General features: G+C 39.6%; 1 protein-coding gene across 9 annotated transcripts in view; it reads right to left on the bottom strand.

Moving 5' to 3' along the window:
- SPTB (spectrin beta, erythrocytic) overlaps window positions 1-17812 on the bottom strand; it is a 138792-nt gene that overhangs the window by 41250 nt on the left and 79730 nt on the right. For all 9 annotated transcript variants that reach the window (XM_081954310.1, XM_081954308.1, XM_081954312.1 and 6 more), the window contains 11 exons: window positions 17402-17552; window positions 15473-16343; window positions 12033-12170; window positions 9966-10722; window positions 8921-9123; window positions 8688-8778; window positions 6306-6452; window positions 3173-3436; window positions 1901-2116; window positions 1625-1714; window positions 832-1116 (listed from right to left, as the gene is read on the bottom strand). In XM_081954310.1, coding sequence (XP_081810436.1) covers window positions 832-1116; window positions 1625-1714; window positions 1901-2116; window positions 3173-3436; window positions 6306-6452; window positions 8688-8778; window positions 8921-9123; window positions 9966-10722; window positions 12033-12170; window positions 15473-16343; window positions 17402-17552 — 3213 coding nt within the window. The remainder of the gene's footprint in view (window positions 1-831; window positions 1117-1624; window positions 1715-1900; window positions 2117-3172; window positions 3437-6305; window positions 6453-8687; window positions 8779-8920; window positions 9124-9965; window positions 10723-12032; window positions 12171-15472; window positions 16344-17401; window positions 17553-17812) is intronic.

Raw genomic sequence — 17812 nt, 5'->3', positions numbered from 1 at the left:
CTGTGCAAGAAACAACAGGACAATGCAGAATTGCTGCCAAAGACGTACTAGATGAAGTCAGGAGGTATGTGGAAAGTAGCCAAAGAGTGTATAAGTTATGCATTTAAGTGGGAGTAAGCTCCAGTGGACTTGCTTCTGAATCAAGTTTAATAATTTGTGAAAAATTTACCCCTTCTTCTCCCAAATTGTACATATTCCTAATGTCACTAAGGTAAGTAGTTCTTATCCTAAACAAAAGATAGCTTAAGCACAGCAAAATGAAATCAATGCTGTTGAAAACATTAAATCACCTCCATTCTGAAGGAAGTGGAACTTTTTCTGTCACAACTAGGTTATGGTGCTCTATCTTCTTTTGCATGGGAAAGTAAATTACAATGCTTTGTGCTTGAGAGACAAGAGAAGAGAGAAACAAATTTTCTTTCTCCTTCACACATTGCTTTTTTAAAAACTGCTACGCAGGATGTTAAGCAATTTCTTATAAATTATCATACAATATAGAGACATGCACAGATGCACACAGAAAGACATTCAATATCATACTGGATTCCAGTTATGTATCTTTTGCCATTAGTGAGATAAAAGAAGAGAGAAAGGATAATTAATGAAACTGTATCTTTGTTCTCTTAGGGCTTTGTTCTCTTAGGGCTTTTTGATGATTAAAAAAACAGTCCCAATAGAATAAGATATGCAGGTCTTAACTATCCCCAGGGATGAACAGGTCTACTTCCCAACCAACACTGTTAGAGTGTCATTTTCCTAGAAAGCAACATACTTTGGGAGTGGTCTTCTGTCTGGTAAATACTATTTCATTGGCATGGGAGGCGCTCTTACCTTTGGCTTCTCATCTGTCCCTACATAAAGTTCCTGTTCACTTATCCAGGCCTCTGCTTCTCCAGCATCTAAATAGTATCGCTGAGCCTCACTGGCTTCTTCTAGGCGCCGCAGCCTCTTCAAGGTTTCCTCCTGTAAGGTGCTCCAGGAAACCTTTAACTGATTGAGACATTCTTCCGTGTCTCTGAAGTCCCCACCCCCTTCAGCTTTAGCCAACATGCTCTCCCCTCTATCAACAACTTCCTCAATTCGTGGGGCATGACCAATAATTTCTTTCTGCAGGGTCTAGGCAAAGAATAGAGCAGGTTTAAATAATTGAATGAGTGAAATCAGAAACAAATTGAATAGAGTTGTCATTTTTATTAAACTGTATTCGGTATTCCTGATGGAGAATGAAAAAAGGCAGCAAGGTTCCAGGCCTTAGAGGTCATGCGCCTCAGACATGACATCCTTTGCAGCTGCTATTGGATATTGTCAGCTTAAGAGAAAAACACTAGTTTAACTCCAGTACATATAAGAAGAATTTAAGAATGTTCATACATGCACTGGAATGGGGAAGAAGATAAATATGGGGCACCATAAAGTAAAGATGGTAGGAGATATTTAGTTCACAATTAGTTGTGTATGGAAAAAGATCTTTAGAGAAAAGGTTGGCTTCATTTTGTTAACAATTACCATAAAGACAAAATATATTTTTGAATGTTCATAACTATAATAAAAGTTCAGTTGCTTTGTTATAAAGAAGAATTAGGTGAAGAAAAAAAAACCTTCCAACTATGATAGGGAGGCTCACCTGGTTTTTCTTTGTAAGTAGCTGGACTGACAAAAGATTTGTGCCGTGGTCAGTGGATTGAGCAAGAGGGAGTCGTTCTTGCACCCAAAGCTGCATTAGAGAAGAAAGACTAAAGTAACATGCCAAAATATCAAATGTGTATACAAGAGAGGATGAAAGACAGATTCTTAGGCAATTTTCCTAATATATGAAACAACTAATCCATGTGAACCATCCTCTGATATCTTCTCTCTAAATGACACCAATAAAGCCAGTAACTATCTAGCCAACACTCACCAATTCATCTGCCAAATCCCGGTCCAATTGATATCCAGCCTTAGCCATCTCCAGTTCTTTCCTCTTCCTACCCAATGGCTCTGCAAGGTCCTGAAATCGCCTTTCAATGATCTCATGCTTGCTGTCCACTTCATCCAAGTCTCTCTTGACTGGAGGGCCCTGAGAAAGCAAGCCTTCCACCTCTTTCTTCCGCAAGCTGACTTGCTCATCCAGATGCTGAAATGAGATATCTTCACATTTTGTTGTCTTGTTGAGATCTATATGCTTAACTCCATCACTCAGACATTACACAGATATCATCCCTCTTCCCATCCAGGCAATATTTGAACAACAGACCCCAAATGTTGCTTTCAGGGGTAAATTGTTTAGAAGTGATTTGAGAGGCAGCTGGGAATTACAGAAATTTACTACAACGATCAGTAAACTGTGGATAAATTTCAGACATTTCCTAGCAGTTTGGATCTGTTCAAGAGGGTTAATAATAAAGGTCTTTCGCTGAAAGTTATTTCCCTTTTCCATTCTTGTCCTTAATCCCCCCATCAAGTGGACCACAACATTTGGCCATGCCTCTTACTCCAGTCATTTAGAATGCCACAGGAGATTGACTGAAGATGACTTGCTGCACTTCAGATCTGAAGCCAAAAAGGTGCTTCAAAGTGGGTGTGGGCAGACACAGTGCACCCATCAATGTCTTCTTTAAAAGGCTTAATCTTTTTCTAGATTCCACAACAGCTTCGATCCAAAGTACAGGAGATATCTACTCTGTAACTATTATTCACCACTTCAAATAAATCCTCTCTGGGAGAAAAAGTCAAACATGTTCTACAAATGCCTGACTTACATGATACTGAGTTCAAGAGAGATAGAGTCTCTCTAGGAGGACTGTTAATTTTGCTTTAAATATAATTTTATTGAAAGCTTTACCTTAAAGGCAAATTTAAAAAAAGTAATATGGAAAAAAGAAAATGGAAGAAGTAAAAGAAAAAGATAAGCTGCAAAAAGAAATATATGTATATATATAAGTAAAATGGAAAAAAAGAAATAAGATATAAAGAAGTAGTTTCTGATCTTCTTTACAGCAATTATATATTCAACAGTAGATTTACCTCACTCTCTGAAGTTAAATCGCCATTCTCTTCTTTCCATAAACTATCCTAGCTAATTGTCAAAACCATAGACCTTAAGTTCACTTTTTTCTGTTTTATGCAAAAAGTCCATAAGGGCTTTCCAACAATAAACATAGACATCATCTTTAGGAGGACTGTTACTTACTTTCAAGTTCTTTAGAAGAATGTTAACACTTGTGAGATCTTTCCCTTGGACATCAGATTTTAGCTTCTCCTCTATCTCACTGATCCATGCGCTAAGGTCAGCATAGCTCTGTGCATAAAGGTCAGAGCGGTTAGCATCAAACAGCTGCTGGGCCTTTTCCGCTGTGGTTGCCTGCAGCATATCCCAATGTTGATGAAGTGCCTCTAGCTTCTGGGACACAATGTCTGCATACTGGGGCTTTTGTTTTGCTAACTGTTGTCCTTCCTGGGGGAAAGGTATACAGAAGATGAGAAATACAGTTTATTTTCTCTTTCATTTTCATAGGCTAGAACATATAGCTAGTAGTCAAACAATGCTCCCTAGACAATTAACAATGCTGTGTCTACAGTGATGTGGTAGCATAATTATTACTGACAGTGAAATTGAAGACTAGGTGAAGATCCTTCCAGTGATACCAGATCCCAGCAGCTTTCACTGCATTCATAAAGAATATTTTTCCAATAAAGCAAAATGTTTGTAGGTTAGGATTGAAATGAGGTGTCCTTGATGCTCCCTTAGCTTGGTTGTTTTCTGGCAGATGTTTCATTACCCAAACTAGATAACATCACAGTGCTAGAATATTTTCCGTAAGAATAAAGAAGAAGCAAAGGGATTGGCTCTCCTAGATCAGCTCTAACTAATAGGGGAGAAGTGGTTGAAGAGTTAAAACAATGGGAATTTTAGGAGGAAATCTCCATGTCATCTTCAAGATCCTATAAAAAACAAACTGGAACATACTTATACATGCATACTAGATTTCAAGAAAACCAACTTCAGTCAACGTAGAGAAAGATCCTGTCCAGAAAATATTAAATATTCAGGCCAGAAGCAACAAAACTGTGGAGAGGTTCCAAAAAATTAAAATATTGTTCAATCTTACAAGATTTCAATCTTACAAGCAAAAAGTTGGCAGTTTATGAAATCAGTTTAGGATTAATAGGGAGCTTTCAACGGAACTGTTTGAGTCAAAAGAGATATGTATACCAAATGAAAGATGGGTACAATCTTCAAGAAGGGACCCTCATGGAGATCCATGGGGATTAATTATCCATGCTTTGATGGCAGCGTGACTGCCTCTGAAGCCCTTATGCTGGGAGACCAGCGGCTTTCCTTGTTGAATTGGTAGGCCACTAAAGAACAGACTGCTGGACCAGATAAGTGAGAGGTCCAATCCAGCAGAGCACTACTTACGTATATTCTTTTTAAACTATACTACCAAATACCCAGTATTACCAGAAATAAATATGGGCTAATGTGCAAGGGGGACTTAAAAGGAAGCTAGAAGTCACAAAAGAGCTTCTTAAGGCTTTTTTCAGTTAAAAAGAAGAAGATGGGCTGGGAAAAGATAGTATGATAGTAATATATGTGGAGAGATAGCAGATCTTGCTTTGGTATTCTCCTAAAAAGGGAAAACAGTTGACAAAATAAGGAGCAGGAACCCTAAGTTAAACAATGGCTAACAATGAATTATATCTGAGAAAAAGAGTTTACAGTGTCATATTGGAGCTCTTTCTGTGATCTTTGAGAAATTGTAATAGATGGGCATAGTGCCAAAGAATGGAAGAAGGACAAATATTGCTTTTATTTTCAGAAAAGGGGGAAGGATGGATCTGGATAATTACAGGTCACCTACTTTGATATATGAATAGTGGGAAAAATTCTGTAATAAATTATTAAATAGTTATTTGTGACTATTTAGAAAAGAATGCATTGTTGGCAGGATCTCATTTTTGGTAGACGGACCTATTTAGTTGACTAGCACTGGACACAATGTATTTTGAATTGAGTAAAGCATTTAAAATAGTAATAGACTACTAGAGGAGAAACAAAATGTGTACTGGATAATGCTAAAGCTGGTTGAACTCTTATACCCAGTGATTGAAACTCAATGGTTTTGCATATAGCTGAAGGAAAATGTAAACACAGCAATGATGCCAATGAAAAAAGATTGTAAAAGTAGTCTGTCCAATAAATAGAGCAGTGGTTTCTTAAAAGTGGTATACAGTGTCGGGAAAAGCCCCTGGAGATATCTCCGATCATGACTAATCTCTATGCTCCAATAAAATCTCTTGAAATTACGTACATCCCCTCACTGAGGAGGAGGGGCATGCAAAAATGATGTAGCATTTTGTATTTCTAAACCTGCTGTACATTATATTATTAAATGCATCAAAATATTTCACTTGCTTTATGAGAAATTGACAAGTTTTAGGATTGTGGAAAGAAACAGGTGGCTTAATCCATTCTTTGCAAAAGTTTTTCCATTTGAGCTGCCTTACTTGGGGGAAGTGGGGAAAATCCTATTATTAAGCAGCTACTATATACTGTAATTGAACAATGTAAGGAAGTCTCTACTTCTCTGTTGTTCCTGTTTCAAACAATAAACCCATGTTTTGTTTTAAACAAAAACTGGATGAATGTAACATAGTAATCTCATATCTTGTCTGGTCTGAAAACATACACACACAACATTCCTGTAAACTATCCTTTTGCATGTGCAAAGAAAATGTAAAGTATGAATGTTATAAGTATGTTTTCAAATATAAGAGAGACACGCTATATGTTTTGTTATACACTTGGCTTCACCACTACTCCTCTACAAAGGTGCGGACATGAAGCAGCTCTTTAATTTGCCAATTTGCCTGAACTTATCTGAACTTAGTGGTATGTATTAATAGTTCTTAGTAATTACACTACACAATTGAATTTTAAGGAATAGAATGGCATGAAAAAAAAATCAATGTAACATTGTAATATTTCACTTGGTTGCAAAATCAGCTTGGCAATTTTGATGATACAACTTACAAGGATTTAGCATTCATTGATAATTTCCCCCTACATTTGAAACCAGAGATAATTGTTTAATGACAGCTATTTTGGTAGAGTTAGTAATCATTCCTTGTTTTTCTTTGACTCTGTTATATACGGATCTGCATTTGCACTTCGGAACAGTTTACAAAAACAGTAAAATACATACAGGGTTACAATAAAAATTAATAAACAAAAAGGATAGTGATCTCCAACCCTATCTCAAAAATTCTACAAACACGAGGAGCCACAAAAATGCAAATCTGGGGGAACAAAAGCAACATACCTCATCCAGCTTGTCTAGCCACCCTTGGTTTGAAGCAAGTTCTGCCATAAAAGCCTGATGCTTTAGCCATTTGCTATGCAGATTCCGTGCTTCATCATATGACATATCTTGAGCAGTAAGCATCTTTTCTTCAATCCACATGGTGAGCTATCAATAAAATACCATTATGTTTATAAAGTATGAAAAGTGGAAATGTTTGACTCCTGTAGCATTTTGCTGAAAGTAGAAACCTATGGCCTTTCACAGATATTCCCAGACACTCCCTTACAGTATTGTCTTTTCCAACTTGTTGCTGTTCATGCTTTTTTTAAAAAAAAATCTTTGCCAATGGTAGGTTTTCCTAGAAAGGGAAATCCAAGACCCAGCTAATCTATTTATTTATTTCTCTTTCTCCAGATAATTTCTGGGTTTCATATGAGCTCTGTCAGGGAAAAAAAAAATGCCCTGGGGAAATCTGAGATCAATGGACCGTGGCTGATTCCCTTCCGCATATCTTTTGAGATATTGAGAAAAATAAAAGTCTTCAAAAGTATTCTAATTAATAAACAAACTTTAATAATAAAATAAAAAGTAAATGAAACAGAAAATAACTAATTGTTACATTTTGATAATAAAAGCTACGTCTGCCAAGCTGGCAGCCGAACAAAGAAGAAGAGAATTTTGTTCTGGAATGTGTAAACGCATGCGCAATAAATCACTTTCAGATAAGAACTTTTATGACCTGCGCAATAACTCTTTCTTAGTTTAACTCTTGAGTGTCAGTTTAGGCAGTTCAGGCCTAGCAAACCTTTTAACATCGTGACAAGCTCAAAATTATACCATGGTTCATGGTATCGAAAGCAGCTGACAGGCCAAGAAGGGCAAGGATGGATGCACTACCCCAATCTACAAGTGTGATCAATGTTGTTTCTACCCATAACCGAAAGGGGTCCAGACAATCCATTTTATCTAAGACCTTCTGAAGCTGCAGCACAATGACTTTTTCCACCATCTTCTCTTAAAAGGGGAGGTGAAACATTGGATGGGAATTTTTCAAGCAGGTGGGGTCCAGTGAAGGTTCAGACATGGAAATTCCCCTCCTGCAGCAATATATTAATGAATGCATGGACCCACCTGCAAATCTAATGAACAAATCGTTGCACTAACAGCCCCAAGGGTCCTGTCTATTTCCTCAAGTCCAACAGGCTGAAACCACTCCCACATAACTGGGTGAGTTCACTCCCTGGGCATCTCCAATGAATCTGCTCCATGCCTGGATTCCAACTGAGAACAAATTTGAGTGATTTTATCTGTCAGGTGCTTGACAAATTCCTCCGCATGGCCTTATAAATGGCAGCACTCTGTGGATGTAACAAGAGTGGAGAAATACGTTTCTCTACTCTTACCTCCACGAGGTAGGCCTTAATAGGGGCTCTGCCCTATGATCGGTTCTTTGTTTTCCTCCAGTGTGCTCTAGCTGTCTCTTGGCTCTTTGCAACACCCTCAACTCCTCTGTGAACCACGGGGAGTGTCTGGAGTGATGGCAGCAGTAACACTCCCAACTGATTCCACAGGCTCAACTTCAGGAACAGTGTCACATCTGGAAATTTGGGGAGCATAACTTCCAAAGGCCAAATGAGATTCCTGAATGGCAACTGCTACATTCCCTCCTCTGCCCCTGAGGCCTTAACTGGTGCCAGATCCTAAATCCCACTGGACACATCTCTGAAAGGAGAAAATCCTCTTCTGGTGTTAACCAGGTCTTAGTAATGCACGCAGGTCAGCTTGTTCTTCCCCAAGAAAATGAAAAATAAGTGTGGTCTTCAGCAGCAGCAGTGAAAGATATCTGAGGGTCTGTTGCCCAGGGTCTTGGCATTAGTTAGGAGGGAAAAGAACACATCACCAGTATTAAGTATCGGGGTGCCTTCCCCTGTAATGCCCTGCTTTCTTGATCCCATTCCTACCCCTACCCATCACCACTTGAATTGGTTGTCCTGCCTTACACCCCATGAGGTGGATGTCTACCCCCCACCCTGACATCCCTCCCCCTGTGCCACTGTCTCTGCCATTATACCAGTCTCCAGTCTCCATTCTACCGGCCATGACCTCCCTCCCCCTGCTCCACTGTCACCATTCTACTAGTCATACTAACTCACACCAACCTTCACTGGGTAGTAGGTGGAAGAATAATCCCGTGGCATTTTAGCTGTGGCTCCCAGCACCACCTGAAGTCCTCACTAGCCCCAACCCCTACAATCACTCCATATATTCCTACCCCCAAACAATGAAATCATCTCTCACTGGCATCAACCAAAACTATGGCCTCTCTTGGGGGGAAAAAGGATAAGCACAGACTCATCCTAGATTAGCAGTAGTAGCTAGTTCAAAATTCAAAATACTTACCTCTTGGCAGTTTTGTAGGAAATTTTGCAAGTCATTATTGTCCTTTAGTAACACAAATGCCTCTTGTGATTTTGTGACATTTGTCCTGTGTCTAAAAATGACAAAAACGCTATTATTTAACATTTCCTACTGTTTTCCTACTTCCTCCACAATAGCGACTTGCCATTTCAGACTCAATTTTTGCACATGCAAACGATAGGTCTGAATTAATGGAACTTTCATACTGAAATCACCTTTTTTGAATCAGCTGAACTTTCTCCATAATTTTGTCAGAGTAAATATTCCCATCGGCAGCAAGTTTGCTCCCGGTGTCTATCAAGCCAGTAACTTTTTCTTCATTAGCTGCCATATTAGCGAGGAAATCTTCAAATTTCCGTATCACAGCTTCCGATGCTTCTAAGGTGTCTGGTGGCTCAGTGTGGGCTAGTGTATATTCCTAAACCAGATGTTTTTTTTTAAAAAGAAAGTGAAAATACAACATAGGCAGTTAAAAAATACTGATGCCTTATACCAGATATAAAAATGATTTCAGTTCATGCTTATTAAAGTTAATTTGATGGTGCTATTATATAAATGATAACTATAGGAAAAGACATCATTATAGGCTATGACTTATTAAAAGGTTTGAGTGTGCCAGCTGCTAAACCTAGTTTTTAGCTTTTTCTGTTTCTGAATATATGCAAATAAATGAATATATAATGTAAGTGGCACTGAATAGTCAGGCAATCCTTTTTGGGCCATTTGATATGCTTAGACGACATAAAAGCCCATGCTATATAGGCTATATACATGCAAGTAGTGCTCGACTTATAACAGTTCATTTAGTGACTATTCAAAGTTACAACAGCACTGAAAAAAAAGTGGCTTATGACTGATTTTCACACTTACAACCATTGCAGCATACCCATGGTCTCACGTGATCAAAATTCAGATGTTTGGCAAGCTGACTCATATTTATGGCCATTGCTGTGTCCCAGAGTCATGTGATCACTTTTTGCAACCTTCTGACAAACAAAGTCAATGGGGAAGCCAGATTTACTTAACCATTTTACTAACAACTGTGGCAAGAAAGGTAATAAAATAGGGTAAAACTCACTTAACAAATGTTTCACTTAGGCAACAGAAATTTTGGGTTCAGTTATGGTCATAAGTCAAGGATTACCTGTACATGTATATTACCCAGTCTGCAAATGTGATCTCTTATTACTGAACAACATGCCATTCACAATACTCAAGGACCAGGACACAACCTTGTGACACAATGTTAAAACACATTACCTGATTGGTAAGCATGATTTCCGCTTGTTTTGCATCTTTAAGAAATTCTTGGAAGCCAAGACACTGGTTGAGGAATTTCTCCCTACTGTCCCACATTTTACATAAAGCATTCCAGCCTGTCTCCATGCCTTCTAGCCGCTGCTCCAGCTGCCGATACTCTGTATCTGTCTGACCCTGAGTTACTCTGTCTCCTATCTTCTTAACGTTGCTGTAAACATCTTTGTGTTGATCAATCTCTTCCTTAATTGCAGCATGATGCTGCAAGAGATGCTCAGCTTCTACCAAGGAGTTGGGCACCTCTTCTGAAGCAACAGCTTTTTGTGCCTTGAAGAGCCATGCTTGGAAGTCGTCTAAGTCTTGCAAAAACTTGTGCAATTTGCTGGCCTCTCCAAGGGAAGCTTCCTGGGATTGTAAAGTATTTTGGAGGTCCAGCCAGACTCCAGAGACAGCTGTTAGTCGACTATAGATATCATCAGCTAGATCAGGCTGTTCTTCAGCAAGGCGATGGGCCTCCTTCTGCAGAACAGCAAGCCTGGCTTGAATGGCTGCTAGGTCACGTTCAATGCCATACAATTTCCTCTGCATGGCAATCATGCCTGCCAGGTTTTTACCAAGGTCTTGTGTAGATTCAATGACTTTGGTTTTTTCCAGGATCCATTTCCTGGTTTCCTCACAATCAACACAATAATTGTGGAGGCTAAGAGCAAAATCAACAGCTTTTCGCCTTTGAGCCACCATTTCCTGGAAGACCTTCCACCTAGGAGACAAAACAAAATAAGCATTTTTGTGATTAAATAAGTGCCCTTCTTTAATGTCACATGATAGGTAGAAAGGTTGGTAGGTAGGTAGGTAGGTTGGTTGGTAGGTAGGTTGGTTGGTAGGCAGGCAGGCAGACAGACAGATAGACAGACAGGAGATTGATAGGGGTCTGATGAGTGTCAAAGTCACTATCATGGATGAAACTCAGGGCATCCAAGAGTACATCAGTAAGATAGTACCCAAAGATGAGCTGCTAGGGCAGCAGCAAATGTGGGAGGAAAATCAAACAGAGGAAGTGCCATGTCAAGACAAGACTTTGCAGATGTGCCACTGACATATAGCTGAGGTGGCAGACATCAGGAAATCCTCCCAGTGGATGGAAAGGGCTGGATGAAAGGACAGTACTGAGGCACTAATCATAACAGTACAAGAACAAGCACTAAGCACCAGATCCATAGAAATAAGAGTCTACCACATCCTAGACAACACCTAAGTTGCACACTATGCAAAGAGGCCTCAGAGACAATCCAACACATAGTGGGAAGGTGAAAGATGCCAGCAGAAACAATATACACTGAGTGGCACAGTCAAGTAGCTGGCTTTGTGTACAGGGAAATCTCTACAGAATATGGGCTATACCCACCTAAGACTAGATGGAAGATCCCACTAAAGGTTGTGGAAAATAAGAAAGCTACACCCCTATGGAACTTTTAGACAAACTGGCAAATACTGGCCAATCAACCAGACATCATGGTAGTAGACAAGGACCAGAAGACAGTAGTAACAATAGATGTACTGGTGCCAAGTGACAGCCACATCAGGAAGAAGAGTAATTGTAACTGGAGAAGTACCAGGGCCTGAAGGAAGAACTGGAGAGGATGTGGAAAGTAAAGGCCAAAGTGGTCCCAGTGGTGGCAGGACCACTTGGGGCTGTGACTCCTAAGCTGGGAAAGTGGCTCCAAATATTAAGCAAGAGAAGAACCAGAAAGAGAGGTGATAATTTCAGGGTAGTAGCAATGATGTTTTGAAGTACATTTATTTATCCCAAAATAAGCGTAGATGAAAATCTTGTTTCACCATAAAGATACATATTTTACCTGCTCCCTTTCCTTCTCTTTTCCAGAAATCCACGTTTGGGAGCAATGCATTATATGGTGGAAGAGAACAAATGGCATTCCCACAGTCTACCTTGTTTGCCTAGACAAATTATAGCCATAGCTAAACTGACTATTTATCTTTGCATATTTATAGCAATATTTGGAAAACAACAGTGAAGAAACAATTGGACAAAATAAGAGAATCTATTACCTGGCATTCAGATGCTCTTGGCACTGCCTCACTTTCCCACTGCGTGGATGGCCACTTTCTATTAGAGCGCTAGCAGCTCTATTGACCCCTTCAATCTGAGAAGCCAGGCTGTTTATTTCCTGCTCCAAAATATCAAACCTGCAAGAAAACACTTTGAATGAATGAAACCAAACCAACCACATAAAAACCTGGTATGAAATGCCATCTAGGGTCCCAGTTATGTATAATATACAGGTCCCTAAATTAACAACCACTCGTTCAATGACCATTCAAACTTACAATGGTGCTGGTTGCAGTGATACGTATGAACAGTCTTTGTACTTACATTTATTGCAGCATCCCCACGGTGACGTGATCACAATCCAATTGATCGGTGCCCGGCTTGCAGTTATGAGTTTGCAGCATCCTGTGATCATGTGATCCTAATTTGCAAGTTTGTTTGCAAGCTTCTTATAAGCAAAGTCAATGGGCAAGCCAGCAGGAGGTCACAAATGGTGTCTAAGTGCTTACTTAACAATCCATGGTGACTCACTTAATGACAGCAACTGGTAGGGCCGTAATTTCTATTGCTAAGCAGGGCAGTCATGGGATGTTGCACTTTACACCCATGGTACTTAGTGATGGAAATTCTGGTCTCAATTATTATTGTTAAATGAGAAATCCTATATGTAAAATGACAATGACAACAATGATGAGGTCTCATGCACAGTAGCTAGATTGTGTCTAGAAGGAGGAGAATCTAAACATAAAAGCAGCATCTGAAAAAAATTGTTTTCATGTCTTAGATTGCAGAGATATGTTCTGATGAATGTATATATAACAAGTTTAATTTCTGGACATGTAAAAATAAACAGTTACTTTGGGCTGTTCAGACTTCTGAATGTTTATCAGTTCTTCACTGTTATCCTTTTAATTTCATTTACATTTCCTATCAAGAAATCAGTATTGGGAAACACTATGCAGATGAAAATTGTGTGTGATTTTTGCTATATAAACGTATCAGTCACTCTGGTTACCACTGCAAAATGCATACTACTTTCATCTCAGATAACATAATTTACTCAATATGGATTTAATAGTACATAAAGTAGCCCTCAGAAATAACATCAAAATAATCTGTACCTGCCCTGAATTACCATATTTTTCGGAGAATAAGACGCACCTTTTTTCCTCCAAAAAGAGGCTGAAAATCTGGGTGCGTCATATACAGCATTTTTTGCCTCTTAAAACCTCACCCCCTTCACCAAAATGGCCATGCCTAGCCTTACGGAGGTTTTCAGAGAGCTCCTGGGGGCTGGGGAGAGCAGAAATGAGCAAAAAACAGGCCTTTTTTTTGCCACCCAGCCCCCAGCAGCATTCTATAAGCCTCCATAAGGCTATGCATGCAATTTTTTTGACAAAAAACAGGCTGGTTTTTGCTCATTTTTGACACCACCACCCGGAGCACTCTGCAAGCCCCCCCCCCCCCCAGGCTATTCATGCCTTTTTAAAAAAACAGGCTGTTTTGGGGAGGTTTGCAGAGTGGAAAAATTTTTTTTTCCTTTCGGAAAGCTCTTTAGTTAAAGTGATTGATGAGAATTAGATTGATCAAGTGCTGTGCCAGCATAAAGTCTTAGGTGCTGCAGATTGTCAGTGATTTCCTTCTCCAGCACATGGATAAATACACCTGGAAACATCTACCTACCTACCTACCTACCTACCTACCTACCTACCTACTCTCTCTCTCCCTATCTACCGACTGTATTTCTCTCTCTCTCTTTCTCTCTCTCCCCTTCTATTTACCTTCCTACCTACCCACTCTCTCTCTCTCTCTCCCTACCTATCTACTGTATTTCTCTCTCTCTCTCCCTGCCTATCTACTGTATTTCTCTATCTCTTTCTATTTCTCTCTATCTCTCTACCTACCTACCTACACCCTCTCTTTCTCTCCCTACCTACTGTATTTCTCTATTTCTCTCTCTCCATTTCTATCTATCCCTTTATCTACCTACCTACCTACCAAGCTACCTACCTACCTACCTACCTACTCTCTCTCTCTCTCTCCCTACCTACCTACTGTATTTCTCTCTCTTTCTTTCCCTCTCTATCCCTCTAACTACCTACCTAATTTTTTTTAATTTGCCTCTTCAAAACCTTGGTGCGTCTTATACACTGAAAAATACGGTAATTGATTTGATCATTCATTCATAAACAAGTTATCTCTCTCTGTCAATTTCAGCTGCAAATTGTGTTTATACATATCAACAATGGGAAAATCATATGTTAATCTGTTCCTAAAAAGGATTCTTTGATATATCCAATAGCATATAATTGTGTTGGATCATGATATGAGGGTTCTACAGCTAAGATTGCTATCTTCAAAAAAAGAGTACCATAGTTCTTGGGGATGCTGAATCAACAAATAGAGCTTGTGTTTCACTGCTTCTCACCTTGATTCATTATTCGGAACACCCAAAAAGTTAGGGAAGATCTCTTACCACTATTTAATTATTTTTGAATTTAGGATTCTATTTATAATTTTGTGAAAGAAGGTCTGTGTTTATGTTTAAGGAATCAAGTCAAGTATTCATACTTCGAATGTTTATGGTACCAATCCCCCTATCTCAGTGATGGCGAACCTTTTTTGGCTTGAATGCCAAAAACAGGGGGAGTGCAGGGGGGTTGTGTGTGAGCGTGCCACACCCATAATGCTATGTGCATGACCCCAGCGTGCATGCGCGCACGACCAGCGCTCCCCCCCCATTTTTGGCATGCTTTTCTTGCTCTCCCCAGGCTCCAGAGGTTTTATAGGAGCCTGGGGAGGATGAAAACAGCCTTCCCCCTCCAGGCCCCCTGGAGGCTTCAGGAGCTTCTCTGAAGCCTCTGGAGCGCGAAAAACTGGCCCTACAGGCAAACCGGAAGTTCAGGAAAGTCGATTTCAGGGCCGGTTTTAACCCTCCAGAGCCTTCAGAGACCTTCAGTAGAATCGTTTTTTGCCCTCTGGAGTCTTCAGGGAACCCTCTTGAAGGCTACTGAATGCTCCAGAGGGCTAAAGTATGTACCTGAACTTCCGATTTGCCCATAGGGCTGGTTTTTGCGCTCCGGAGGGCAAAAAATGGCCTCAAAAGAAGGCCGAAGTCAGCTGGCCAGCGGGTGCATGCATGCTGGCCAGCTGACAATGCAATGCCTTGCATGCCCTGACAAATGGCTCTGCGTGCCACCTGTGGAACCCGTGCCATAAGTTCGCCATCACGGCCCTATCTCCTTTCATGCCTGTTTTGGGCTGGTAAACATTGTTGCAGACTTACAGCGCAAAATATTTGTGTATGTAAATTGGGGTTACACACACTTGTGAACTGTTTTGAATGTTCAATATTTCTGCATAAATATGACCTAAGGCACAATCTGTTTTCCTAAAAGTAGATAAAAGAAAATCCAATTTAAAAAATGATATTGTTTACCTATGTTGTACAACATCCAGATCTTCCAAGGTATCAGGAATCTCCATATGCTCCAGCCATTTCTCTTTCTCGCTCATCCAAAGCTCACATGCATCAGTCTCACTTAATATAGTATAGAGATCCAAAGCATCCTGTAGCTTCTGCCTTCGCAGATCTGCCAGAGAAACCACCTCATTATACATTGTCTGGATAGCCTTGAGTCTGTTCTCAAATCCTGGAACATCCCGGAATTCAGCAGGGAAGCTCTGTGCTTGCCTATACAGGTTGTCCATAATTTTCTTATTGTTTGCTACTTCATCCAAGAGATCTCTGTGCTTTTTAACCAAGGCTTGAGTGGAATATTCATCATGTCCCACATCATCACTGGATACTAGCCGATTAGCATCTTGGAGCCAGGCCATCAAGTCATCTGCATCTACCTGGAACTGGAAAAAGCTTTCTGCATCGTGTAAGTTCTTCTTGCGGAAAGCTGCCAATTCCTGCAACTGGGACCAGAGAGCTTTCACTTCTTCTATCCTGCTGCAGATTTTTGATGCTCCAAAATGTTTCTCAGCAATCATGTTTTCTCCCTCCTTGATGGTCTGCTTCAGGTGAGCCCCTAGGCCACGTAACTCATCCTCGAAAGCTTTATGTTTCCTCTGTAAAATGAGAATACTGGTGAGGTCTTTCCCATAGTCCAGGGAAGAATAGATCTGCTCTTTCTCCCTGATCCAACTTTCAGCTTCATCCAGTTCCCAAAAGAACTTCCACTGGCGCTTGGATTGGTGAAGACGAGCTTCCCTCTTTGCAGCTAAATCAATCAGCTCTTGGTAGTATAGTTCCAGGAGGTTCACACGATCACAGATTATTTTGGGATCACATGGTTGATAACCTGCACATGGTAGGTAGGCAAAAAGTACAAGTAGTTCTAACACAGAACACACTTTCCTTTACATTAATCATCTTATGGTTTAAATTTTTGGGTACAATTCATACAATAAATGTGAAAAATAATTTAATAATTATTAAATTATAATTTTTGCTGGTTTCAAAATCAGGGAATTTATGACTTGCAATTAGGAAGAGAAGCAATGCAAACCCACCAAAGAATAAAAGAGGAAACATTTCAGGAATGGTGGTGTGCTTGTTTAAAAAGACTGGCACCTTTTCTGGTAATTGTACTGAATATAAATATTTAAAAGTACATGGCAAGTCTTATTATAGAAATATACCAGGGATATAATCATATAATAATTATATTAGAAGATATAATTATATAATAATGAAACAAAACAAGTTCAAGGTTTTTCCCCTTTCTTTCTTTCTTTCTTTCTTTCTTTCTTTCTCTTTCTTTCTTTCTTTCTTTCTTTCTTTCTAACTAGCAGCAGAAGCTTATCAGTAATGCCACAAGTACTCTAAAAGTCAGGAACCAGGAACACTAGCAAAGTCAGCATTCAAACCACAATAACCCATTAGATGAATGTTATATTATTCATAAATGCCATAATGAGTATATGTCATATTCTCTATATAGGAAGACATTCCAGAAGGAAAAATTGAGACTGTGAAAGAAATGGGCAAAAACTGGCAATTACTATACTGAGCAACACTATGGAAATCTTTCCAGTATCATTCAAGTTACATCATTCAGTCCTTGTGTTCACAGTTCAAGGAACCATAGATCCATAACCTAGCTATAATTCTAAAGCACACGTCCATCACCTACGATTCTCAAGTTTACAATCAAGAGAGATTCTAGTTGAATGTAATTCATTCAAACAATCAATAAAAATATTGACAAAGTGTATACAAGCATTCATTCCAAACAACCAATAAGAAAAGAAGCTTTCCAGAGGCTAAATATAGGCTGTCCCTCGTCATCCTTTCTCTTTTTATATAGACGCAAACCCCAATGATACGTTCATTCTTAGCAATCTGGCAAACACTTACTATCTCCATTGGCAAATTTAAGGGCAGCTGCATTGACAGCATGAATCTTCTCTGCCTGAATAGCCATGTCAGCCTCCATCAACTTATGCTTCTGAAGCAAGTCTTCTGCTTCCAACAGATGCTTCCCAGTTTCAGGAGATGAAAGTTTTACCTGAAAAAAAATGTAAAAAGAAATTGCATTTCCCTTTCTTTTAAACAACTAAGTATGGAGTGAACCCTTGACACAAACACACACACACACACACACACACACACACACTTTTTTTAAAGGAATAGCAGTTTAGGATGAACCTAAGAAAAGAAGCAGAAACAATCCATGTTTAAGAAAAACAATTCAGGGAAAGATAAATTTATTTTATGGGCACACAGCTGTCTCTTCCTATGGGACTGTAACCTGGCATTCTGAATCCT

This window comes from Natrix helvetica (assembly GCF_964273705.1).
Source record: "Natrix helvetica genome assembly, chromosome: 1".
Taxonomy (NCBI): Eukaryota; Metazoa; Chordata; class Lepidosauria; order Squamata; family Natricidae; genus Natrix; species Natrix helvetica.
Note: the sequence above shows the minus strand (reverse complement) of the source record. Positions and strands in the feature narration are given on the sequence as shown.